Genomic DNA, 12,050 nt, shown 5'->3' with positions numbered 1-12,050 from the left:
TTTTTTTTTTAACGTTTATTATTTTTGAGAGAGAGGGGGCAGAGAACAAGCAGGGAAGGGGCAGAGAGAAGGAGACACAGAATCAGAAGCAGGCTCCAGACTCTTGAGCTGTCAGCACAGAGCCCGACACGGGGCTCGAACTCACAGATCGCGAGATCATGACCTGAATTGAAGTCGGACGCTTAACCGAATGAGCCACCAAGGAGCCCCTGGATCTCTTTAAATGTGTGTACTTTAGGGCTATCATTTAGAGGATACTGAAAATCTATAAAGTGCTGTGGATATGGAAGGTGTAAGAGATTGGCCATGGCTATGCAGCTCTTAGAGGTGTTTCAGAGGGTATTAAAAAACAGAATTTCATTCCTACGTGGAGGTATAGCATAGCATCAGACAGAGACACAGACCACGTAGTCCACAAAGGAGGGTACCACGGCGGGTGGGGGGTAAGCATATGGACAGTACTATAATCTTACAGAAGCTGGCTGACTTGAGGTTGACCTCCTCAGACAACAGCAATCTTTGCAGTCCATGCAATCCTGAATACTTTGAGTATACCCAGAAGGTGGCAATTGTGAGCATTCAACAAGACAAGAATGTGAGGCCAAGTCTTCCAAGGAAGAGAAAAATGCCCCAACCTCCACCCTCTGTTTTTTAGGGAATAAACTCAACTGAGAATCCAGACCACTTGAAAGTGAGTCATTGAAACCTTGATGATCTGGGCCCCTTGGATCTAAATGTGACAGTCTTGTGACTAGATTTTCCAGCCCAGAGCTAATCCTTATCCAGGGCCTTGAAGTGAAGGCATGAGTCAGAAGCTTCACACAGACATTTCTATCTGAGGCCTCATGAGAATGGCATCTGCTCTCTGCCTTCAACTCTTGGCTCCAGTGAACTCAACGCAGAGATTGTCCCAGGGCTACTAAATGTCTCTAGTACTTTGAACATGACTGTCCCTAGTCCGAGAGGACTCTACCCTCTAGTTCAAAACCCAGCTTGCATCTGACTTCCTTCTCTAAACCATAAGTCTTCTCTTGACTAGAATCTTCTCATTGCTATGAGGTTTTTTTCAGTTTTTTTAATTTTTTTAAATTTTTTGTTACAAATAGTTTATTGTCAAGTTGGTTTCCATATAACACCCAGTGCTCATCCCCACAAGTGCCCCTCCCACATGCCCATCTCCCTCCTCCCCCCCACATCCATCAGTCCTCAGTTTGTTTCTCAACATTCAAGAGTCTCTCATGGTTTGCCTCTCTCCCTTTCCCCCACCATTTCCCCCCTTCCTCTCCCCCTTGTTCCTCAGTTAAGTTCCTCCTAATCCTCCTATACGTGCAAACATATGATATTTGTCCTTCTCTGCCTGACTTATTTCGCTCAGCATAACACCCTCAAGGTCCATCCACGTTGCTACACATGGCCAGATTTCACTGTTTCTCATTGCCATGTAGTATTCCATGGTATAGATAAACCACATCTTCTTGATCCATTCGTCCGTTGATGGACACTTAGGCTCTTTCCATGTTTTAGCTATTGTGGAGAGTGCTGCTATGAACATTGGGGTACATGTGCTCCTATGCATCAGCATTTCTGTATCCCTTGGGTAAATTCCTAGCAGTGCTATTGCTGGGTCATAGGGGAGTTCTATTGTTAGTTTCCTGAGGAACCTCCACACTGTTTTCCAGAGGGGCTGCACCAGTTTGCATTCCCACCAACAGTATAGGTTTTAAAGATCATTTCCTTTACTCCAGCCAGTCTTCTCATCCTCAGGGGCTGCAAAGCAGGCCTCCATACAAGAAACACTCAGAGAAGAGAGCCAGCTACCAGAACATACGACCACCATGGTATCCATCAGGCGGGGGTCATTGAGGACACGGTGAGAAGGCTGAGCAGGATTTGGATACACCGAGCCAGGGAGAAGGCATGGACACACACATCTAGGAGCTCACTAAGAATGACGCAGAGATGAGTAAGCGAGGTGTGGCGCTAAGGACGGTGCCGAAGGAGCAGTGTAACAGATTGGGTACATTTTGTGCTTATGAGGTTTCAGGCAGCATGCTAAATGTCTAAGATGGATTGCTGAATTTAATATTACAACCCCCTCCCCCCATCCCAATAGGTACAAAGATCCCCATCTTACAGATAGATAAAGCAAATGACACACTGAGAGTTTAGGTAATTTGCTGGCAATCACAAGCTAGTAAAAGCCAGAGCTGGGATTTCACCACAGGCAACGGACCCCCCAAAGCCCTACTGTTAGATGATCCTATTGATTATAAAACTGCAGTGGTATTTAACTGATATTTTTAAAAAAGAGTTTAGTGACTTTCTCAAAGAAGTACATGATTAAGTGTGTTTGATGCAAACTTTAAATTCAGAGTGTAATTAGGGACAATGAATTTCATCTCACAATGGCTCAGGTGATGCAGTGCACTCTCCACAGGGGCTCCCCAAAAACACCGTAAGAACTCCTCGTGTGAAGACACCATGGGGCCAAAAGTGCTCATAATTTGCAGAAAGGCGGGGCCTGAAAGATCCAGTGAGGAGGGTGCATAAATTGCCCCCAAAAGTCCCAGAATTTTAAGTACGTGAAACTCCGTAACTGGCAAGTATTGGGGTCTAGTCTGGAAAAAGGTCATTGAAGTCCAGAATGTGGGGGTGCCTGTCAGTTAAGCGTCCAACTTCAGCTCAGGTCATGATCTCATGGTTTGTGGGACTGAGCCCCACGTCTGGCTCTGTGCTGACAGCTCAGAGCCTGGAGCCTGCTTGGGATTCTGTGTCTCCCTCTCTCTGGCCCTCCCCTGCTTGTGTTCTGTCTCTCTCAGGAATAAATAAACATTTAAAAACTTTTTTTAAAAACTCCAGAATGTGGCTCTCGTTCATAAAATCTTCTGATAGTTTAATGTGTATTCTTCCAGATTCTGTCTAAAGAAAGCCATTTCCTCTTAGAGAGTAGCTAGTTAGCATCTGCTGACTATGAAGCTATGACGTACTTAATATCCATCTGGGTTCCCGTACAGCCAAGTCAAATTTAGGGTGCATCCTTTCTCAAGCAGCAACATTACTTCTGGGCATCTTCTGTAACCATTCTGTTACATCTCACTGACCTCATCCTGGCCCAAGGGTACAGATTCTGACTCCTAGAAAACCCTGCCTCTTCTAGGAATCTGTAAACTTCCCACAAATAGAACAAACCTTTATTTTGCTTCCGGCAGTCGTCGGGCGCCCTTTCTTGTCAGCTTGCAGATTCTCCGGAAATAAAGACTTTATAAAAGGTCTGGAAAAAGAGAAAGAGAAGCAGTTAGCAATCAGCGGCTACCTCGGGGGACGAAAGCCTGCTTCAGTACAGAATGGAAGGGAGGGCTGTCCAGAAGCACATGACTTTGGCTCCGGAAGGCCATCTGACTCCAAGCACGAGCCATCAAGGTGTGACCTGGGGAAATAAGCAGTGGACAAAAGAAATGCAGGAAGAATTCTAAGATAGAAGCACCTTCGTGTCTAAGCCTGAAATATAAATTTAAAGACTCTGCCTTTTGAATCTGCCTGCTCACTAAAATGGAGGTATACGCTGGCAAGAGGACACACAGAGGGGACTGGGACCGGATCACCGAGATACGGGAGACAGACCAAAGCTCAGGGAAGTGTATGAATTGTTGGGGTCGAGTGCAGATTCCACCTTGATCTAAAGCAGGGCTTCTCAGTCTTGGCGCTATTGACCCCGGGGCTGGATAATTCTTTGCTGGGATGGGGAGAGGTAGGCTGCCCTACACATTATAGGACATTTTCCAGCATCAGTGACCTTTGCCTACTTGATGCCATTAGTACACTGCACGCTGCACCTTCCCCCGCCCCTGCAAAAACCCTTGGCAAACTGTGCTTTTTAAGTACAATTTTTTTTTCTAGGAGAGAGAGAGAGACAGAGAGAGAGAGAGAGAGAGAGAGAGAGAGACACAGCGTGAGCAGGGGAGGGTCAGAGAGAGAGGGAGACACAGACTCCGAAATAGGCTCCAGGCTCTGAGCTGGTAGTCAGCACAGAGCCCGACGTGGGGCTCGAACCCACGAACCGCGAGATCATGACCGAAGCGAAAGTCGGACGCTTAACCGACTAAGCCACCCAGGCGCCCCTAAGTACAGTAATTTTAAGTGGAGCAGTAGGAGCTCATCAATCCTTTACCTACTGAATATATTCTCATTAGTCAGTGTAATTGAGCTGCATTTGTTCAAATGCCTGCCTCACCAGGACACAGGTCAGGGACAGAGTCCTAGTCACCTCAGTGTCCCTGGTGTCTGGAACACAGCCTGATACACAGCAGGTGCTCAATCAATATGTGCTGACGGACCGAATAAACTCATCCATGTACACCAGCAATCTGACACCAAGTTCAATTCCTCCTAAATGGCTTTTGGGCCATCTCGAATTTTCTAGGAAGTCTCCCTACAATCTACTTTTAACTTGACCAGACATGATTATAGATTGTTGAAGCCAGTGTGTTTAATAAATATAGACTCTGTCTGTAAGACAGAAGCTTTACGTGGAAGTGTCAATAGCTCTCAAACTTGGCAGAAATTTTAATAATTAAAAAAAAAATTCTGAAAGCATGTCTGTACCCGACTGTCATAAAACCCACAGGGCAGGACTTGTGGTTTACCTGACTTTTTAAGAGGAGCAAACCGATTTTATGTGTTTTCAAATGAAAACAGATTTGGAATCTCCAAAATTGGGGGCGTGAGCACAGGGAAGTGCAGCATGGGGAGATCATGGGGAGATGAGGGCCAGGGGAGAGGGGAGGGGGGAAGGGGAAGAGAATTAACTGGAGCCTGAAAAGCATGCTTGGTTTTCCTAGAAAATGATCAGACTCGAGGCTGTTGACTAAGGAAGTTAACCTTGCTATTACGACAGCTCAAGTAACAGGAACTAGAAGGGCAGCAATTACTTGGAGGTCACGCTAAAAACTGTAAAATCTGGAAGACTGTGCAATATTGTACTTGCCTGGCTTATACGGGCCTGACCGTGTAAATTATTCTTTATATCCATTACCTAAGGTCTTGGGAACCTTTGCAGGGAAGAGGGGAGGGAAGGACATAGCAGGCTGGTCCTGGGAGCTCCTGAAGGGAAGGGAAACGGACGCCTCTACCACTCCTATCCCTACAGCTTAGACAGGGTCTCGGGAGAGAGATCTCTGAGGCAATCCCTCTTGATCTTCCCCTCCCCAATTTCTTGAGCCATTTCCCAAGTGCTTCAAGGACATGTTATCTCACATCCTGTGAAGCCATTAGCTGTTAAAATAATTGAGTGACCGTGGAAAATTCTTGGGATGCTATTCTAAGGGCAAAGTATCAAAGAACCAGAATGTTCCACTCGTAGATGTCAAAAATGGCTGCCTCAACCCAACCCCAGGAAGGGCACCTCTCCCTGATAATATTGCTGAAAATGACGAAGCTGGGGGCCCTGAAGGGCACGCACATAGCACATGAAATTGAGAGGCAGAAGGTGTTCGGGGCACATGGGATTCGAGACGAAAAGTTATTTTGAAAAACCGAATTCTCCAAAGATTACCCAGACCAAGAGCCCAAAGGAACAAAACTAACTGCCACAAGTTGTTTTTTTTTTTATATAGAAAATTTGATCAAACCTATATCCCACGTCAGATAAGGTAAAACACACTTACAGCTCACTGCTCTGCATAAGCTCGATCAGATCCATAAAAAGCACATCACGGTTCCTTTCACAAAAGCCATCCATGTCATAGGATACCTGGCCAAGAACGGAAAGAAATCTAATTTTATCCTGTAAGTATTTCATTGAACAAAAAAAAAAATCCAAGCTGGCACGGCTATTCTTACCAGAATGTGAATATTTCCAGATGTACAATTGGGATTTCATCATGAACTGTCACATTAAGGCTGTGCAAGTTTTATTTAACTTGTTAGCTGACTTAGGTGGTGACGGTCTGCAGATGCTGATGAATGGGATCCGGCTGCCTACATGGCTCGGGTGACCTATGACCAGGACATCAGCTACCACGATCACACCCCTTCTTCAGTGAAGCCATAGGAGTGTCTAAGTATAAAACACTGAATTCTTTCCCTAAATTTTCACTACAACAGAATAAAATAAAACTCCTTTTGCTCATTAATCCATTGCAATGGAGCATGTCATCTGAGTGCAAGTTTTTTCTACAAATGGCATCACAGTTAGATCAATTCAGCCAAAAACTCATGCTCAGAGACCTTGTTAACGAGAGATTAGATGGGTGAAAGGTGAGACCAGTGGATTTTCCACAGGACTAGAAGACTCTAAATATCATGACCTCAACTTACTTATCTTTTTATCACTGGCAGCTGGACAAAGCCTAGTAACCAGCAGGCACCTGGTAATCACGCGTCTTATGAGAACAAACATCAAAAGCCAGCCTTATTTACACTCCTAGCAGGCAGGGCAGGTAAGGAAGACAGGATTGTGACTGCAGCAAGAGGCAAGACAAAAATCCATTCCTTCAGCAGGGTGATTCACAGTTTAAAAACATGCAGTAGTTGGGATGCCTGGGTGGCTCAGTCGGTTAAGTGTCCGACTTTGGCTCAGGTCATGATCTCATGGTTCATGGGTTCGAGCCCCACATCGGACTTTGTGCTGACAGCTTGGAGCCTGGAGCCTGCTTCGGATTCTGGGTCTCCCCCACTCTCTGCTCCTCCCCTGCTTATACTCTGTCTGTCTCTCAAAAATGAATAAACGTTAAAAAAATTTTTTTAAACATGCAGTAGTGTGTACTATCCTTTGATTGCCTTTGTAGATACTTCATATGTCCCGTGCTGTTGAATGAATGAATGAATACTGAGTGAATAAAATACAGTGAAGAGGTGAAACTCTATGGATACTGTGATCAGTTGGCTCATGGGAAAACAGATCACAGACCCAAAGGCTTACAACATTAAGGGAGGTGTTGGAAAGGGTAACTTCTTCTCTCCCGTGGGACCCCTGCTCCTTGGACATACCTTCCCTGCATAATGGTGAATAATGAAGCCTTGATTCCAGCTGTTGAAGTGCTCATGATTCCCAATCTGCATCTGAAGTTTCTGCAGCAGCGTCTGGTCCGCCCCCTCCCCTACTGCGTGCATCGTGGCACACACATCGTCCAGGATGCTCATGATCCCAGGAGGGTTCTGAAGGGATCAAGAAGGCAAAGTCCCAATTCAGTGACTGTTTAAAGCCCTGGGTCAGTGGCTTATCAGGTCTTTCCTTAAGCAAGGAAATAGTTCCCTAGACTCAAGATACCATCTTGAAAATCAGTCTTTCCCTTTGAACAAAATTGCCATTAATAATCCCAAATGGGAGTTGCCACTTAGATCTAACAGTAGAGGGAAGTCCGTTAAAAAAATAATTGCTTAACTTCCCAAAGTTCTGTTTAAAGTTATATACAGATTGCTATCTGCTGACTCCTATTTGTACTAAGTTGATTTTCCAAACCCAAAAGAAAAATGAAAACATTTTCCTTTGACCCTAATTCATTCTTAATATTCGCTCTCAGCCTGCTATCCACAGAGGCACAGTTTACAGTTACAGACTGTACATGCTCTATCATGCATTACTTTGTTTCGCAAAGCACTGTTTTATAAACAGTCCTCATGTTTTACAGAGTCTTCATACCTACTATTTTAACGGCTATCTATATTTTGCTGCTCTGAGATGCTACAGTTTATCTAATGACTGAATTGTCTTTGGATGTCTTTATGGCTTCCCGTTTTGGACTTTTATAATAAAAACAAAACAAAACCAACAGTACTGTGGAGATCTCTGCCTGTATCTCTGTTGTTTTCTTTTGGAGAATCTGTATAGATGGTCCAGAAGGTAGGGCCAATTTTATGTCTCTTCATACGCTATGCCATCCACATTAGTCAGCAATGTCTTCCCTCAGAAATCAGTAACAACTTCCATTTGTAAATTGGTATTTTATTCACACACACACATGTTCATATTACTACACATAAGTCTATACACAAAATTGAGGAGATTGTAAACATTCTCTGCAAATCAGAGTTGTCGCTTCTCCTATCCTAAAACAGTGACACAGAGAACAAAAACCCACTTGATGTAAACCCATGTGCAATGAAGGGACACATCAGACAGATACTTACAACTTTGTTCTCTATGAGGTCACACACGATTTTGTTATTAAAGTAATCAATGGGTGTCCATCTTATTCCCTCCTGAACATATTCTTCCTGAGGGACAGAAAGCGAGAATTCACATTATTACCCAGTGAAGACTAATTGCAGCTCCACCCAGATAACTATCAAAAGCACACAGGTCACCATGAAAGAAAAACTTGAATGCCCTTCGACATACAATGGGAATTTTCTTTATTTTTCTAAGAGGGATAGAAAAGGAACATTTCATTGCTTGGTAATTTTTTTAAAGTAAACTCTATGCCCAACACGGGGCTCAAACTCACAATCCTTAGATCAAGAGTCACATGCTCTACTAACTGAGCCAGGCCAGTGCCCTATGCTTAGTAATTTTTATATTTAGTTTGAAATATATGAAATTTACCACACAATCATTTATGACATACAAACAATAACAATTTAATATGGCTTAACCCATAGGCCAGTTACAAAATAATCTCTTTGAATTTAACCTAAGAACAGCAGTACAGATTAGCTGCTAGGCACTCAAGGGGAGGGTCCCTCACCCAGGCCAGTTGCTCAGTTAACTTGATGAGCACCACCATGCTCGCCTGGCTTCCTTTCTTCCTCACCTTGCTTGGTTAGCTTCCTTCCAGATCCTCATATGAAGGAGAGTCCTTTGGCTCCATCCTTCAGCCTTCCTCTATTCTCAGCCCTGCTTCTCCAGAGGATTTTAATCAATCCCATGGTTTTAAATAGCACCTGGAGGCTAATGACCCCCAAATTTATTTCTCTGGTCTAGACCTCCCCACCGAGTTCCAGGGTCATGACATTTCATATATGAGAGCCTCTGTTCAGATGAGTCACAGGCCTCAGAAAGGTAACTTCTTCAGTGGAGTTCTGATTCTGCGTTTCCCACCACTGCCAAGCAACTTCCCTCCTAACCTTACTCTTCAAGATAGAGCCTCACCATTGGCCCTTTTATTCACACCACAAAGGCAGAAATCATCTTTAAGTCCTCTTTCCTTTTTAGCTCATTGCTAATTATTTTGAGCGCGTCACACTGACTCACTTTCCAAAATACGTGTCATATTGGACCACCTCTCACCATGTCACCACCTCTACCGCTACCATCATTGTCTACACCCCCAACGTTTCTTGCCCAGGCTCTTACCTGGTTTTTAAACTTTCACTCTTTTTTTTTCCCCATGTTTATTAATGTTTGAGAGAGAGAGGCAGAGAGTGAGCAGTGGAGGGGCAGAGGGGAGGGGGAGAGGAGAGGGAGACACAGAATGTGAAGCAGGCTCCAGGCTCTGAGCTGTCAGCATAGAGCCCGAACCAGGGCTCAAACTCATGAACCACGAGATCACAACCTGAGCTGAAGCTGGACACTGAACTGACTGAGTCACCAAGGCTCCCCTCAACTTCCACTCCTGTTTGCCTTCCCCTCAGGTCACTCTAGAAGTCTATAGAGCCTAAGTAATCTTTTCAAAAACACAAAGCAGACCAGGTCACTCTCTGCTCAAAACTCCCCCAGGGTTTTGCATCATACATACTATAAAAACTGAAGTGTCTGCCACACCCTACAACATTCCTATATTATCGGGCCTTGGCCTACTTCATCCGGGTCTCAGCCCTACCAAGCCTTCACCTGGCTGTTCTGCTGTCGCCTCTCTGACATGCCGGAAGGCTAGAACACCAGGGCAGAGGTTTATGTGGAAACCACTGGCCACTTCCATGGCTTAATGTCCCCCAAAGAGCCATTCATATGTACAGCGGGTTGCACGTGACCCCGGAGATTTCATGTCCACCTAAAACTTCAAAACGTGAGGTTTGGAAATAGGATCTTTGTGATACAATTAGCTAGGGACCTTGAAAATGAAATCATTCTGCAGTTAGGGTGGTTCCTGACCCCAGTGACTGGCGTTTTTACAAGGGAAAGGAGATGGAGGTTTGGGCACAGAGTGACACAGAGAGGAAAAGAGCACGTGAAGGGAGAGGCAGAGACTTGAGTTACTGACACAGGACTGAGACCACCAGGAGCCACAGAAGCTAGAGGAGGCAAAGAAGGAGTGCGGTCCTAGTGCCAATTTGGTTTTAGACGCGAGCCTTCTGAACTATGAGAGAAGAGATGTCTGTTGTTTTAAGCCACTCAGTTGGTGGTACTTGGTTACAGCTACCCTAGAAATCCAGAACATGGTATCCAGAATAAAAGGGAACCTGCATTGAACTTTGAGGAGAAACTATAAGCAAGACGTGTTACTTTACGTCAGAATGAAAAATACCAGCTTTGTCCGTCTGTAAGCAAAACTGGGAGTTGAGCAAATCCGAGAAAACCACGTTTTTCCTTTGGAACACAGTCCATGCCACAGACAATTGGGGTTGGAACTGGGTTTCCATTTTCCACTCGGTCAATGAGTCAGACTAGTAAAAGCAGCCAGTAATAAGTCCAACTTCACAACATCATTTGCTTAAAGGAGAAAGAAACTGTAGCAGATGGTGTTTACATTTCATAGACTAAAATGTCACAATGGCATACGGTTTTTCTGCCTGACTCTATTAAGTACATTTTCTAATATGAGGCTAAAAGTTGAATCTAGCACGAAAAGAGAGGCATTTATACCTTTTAAACAACACAAGTTAGAAATAAGATGAAAGAAGAGCAACCGCTTACCTGTTCTGCCTTTAATGTCAGTTCAATAAAAATCTGCTGTAATTTTTCATTAACAAAATTGATGCAGAACTGCTCAAAGCCATTTTTCTGGGGGGAAAAAAGGTTACTTGCATGTAATTGTTACAGCAAAGTCATTATGAAGTCATTTCTTAAGCGATTTAGTGAAATGTTTCAATGTGAAAAGTCTTAACAGAAATGTTGGAGGCAGCAGAGACAGCAACATAGTTTATATGTAGGAGAAACTAATTCAGTAAAGGGACATGAAGAACTTACAGAGGGAAAAATGAACTGTAGTGGGTTTTTTCCTCCCCATTACCTAGAATTCTTTCTTTCANACCCAGGTCCCAGTTATTCAAAATGGTCTTACCTGGAATATTTCAAAGCCATAGATGTCCAGGACACCAATGTTATATTCTTCATGGTCCTTCTCCATTGCTTTGTTGATGGACTACGAGAAAGTAACCAGCACATGGCAGTTAACTCCTTTTCTTTCCTATTAGAAAGGGGCGTGCATGGGGGAAAGGGACGCAAGACTGTGCACAGCAAACAGGACTGCCTGCTGGGAACAGAGGATGACAAGAAGAGAGGTGACTTGCAGCTTAAAAACAGAAAAAGTCCTGGTGCAAGGTCAAGTACTCTGGGAAACCACCAGGATCCAAAAAAGCTACTATTGCTTAATGATGAAAGCCATTAACTTCTGGCAGTTAGTTTTTCTCAGGAAGTCTACAGAATTGGAAGAAAATGTCAACTTGGGTGGTTGCAGTAAAGCCTATTTCATATAAAGAACCAATAAGACAACATCCACAAATATTATTTCTGTTGACCCCATTCAGGAGCCATAACGGTCCCCTAACATGGCATGGGTGGGAGGGATATCAAGGCAAAGGCAATCTCTGTTCCCAGGAGCTTCTAGAGAGGGTGAGCTGGCTACAGATAATAATGTAATTATTATTAAAGTAATGATAATAAAAGCAGCCTCCGTGAGTTTACCATTCACCTGTGCCAGGCTTTGCTCAGTGCTTTCCATGAACTTCAATTAATTCTTGCTACAATTTTCCCAATGACAGTGATAACATTAGAATCCCTAAGCCCACCATGGGCCAAACGCAGGGTCTAGGGTTCCGTGAAAGTAGCATGACGCTTAACATCTGTGTTCTGGATCACTGTGAGAAGGGACGAGCAAGCCAGCAGCTGGACTTAGCAAGAGAGGGCGGGTGCAGGTTCTAGGGGCCTAGGGAGGGCTGCAGCATGGGGAGGA

The 12,050-nt window shown here is 44.3% G+C and overlaps 1 protein-coding gene across 1 annotated transcript in view; it reads right to left on the bottom strand.

Moving 5' to 3' along the window:
- MYO1E (myosin IE) overlaps positions 1-12,050 on the bottom strand; it is a 198,391-nt gene that overhangs the window by 60,197 nt on the left and 126,144 nt on the right. The window contains exons 11-16 of the mRNA XM_077747818.1: positions 11,160-11,240; positions 10,793-10,879; positions 8,128-8,214; positions 6,988-7,155; positions 5,664-5,749; positions 3,190-3,271 (exon numbers count right to left, since the gene is read on the bottom strand). Coding sequence (XP_077603944.1) covers positions 3,190-3,271; positions 5,664-5,749; positions 6,988-7,155; positions 8,128-8,214; positions 10,793-10,879; positions 11,160-11,240 — 591 coding nt within the window. The remainder of the gene's footprint in view (positions 1-3,189; positions 3,272-5,663; positions 5,750-6,987; positions 7,156-8,127; positions 8,215-10,792; positions 10,880-11,159; positions 11,241-12,050) is intronic.

The sequence above is a fragment of the Crocuta crocuta genome, unplaced genomic scaffold (genome assembly GCF_008692635.1).
Source record: "Crocuta crocuta isolate KB4526 unplaced genomic scaffold, BGI_CrCroc_1.0 scaffold130, whole genome shotgun sequence".
Classification (NCBI taxonomy): domain Eukaryota; kingdom Metazoa; phylum Chordata; class Mammalia; order Carnivora; family Hyaenidae; genus Crocuta; species Crocuta crocuta.
This window is presented reverse-complemented; position numbering and strand designations above follow the sequence as displayed.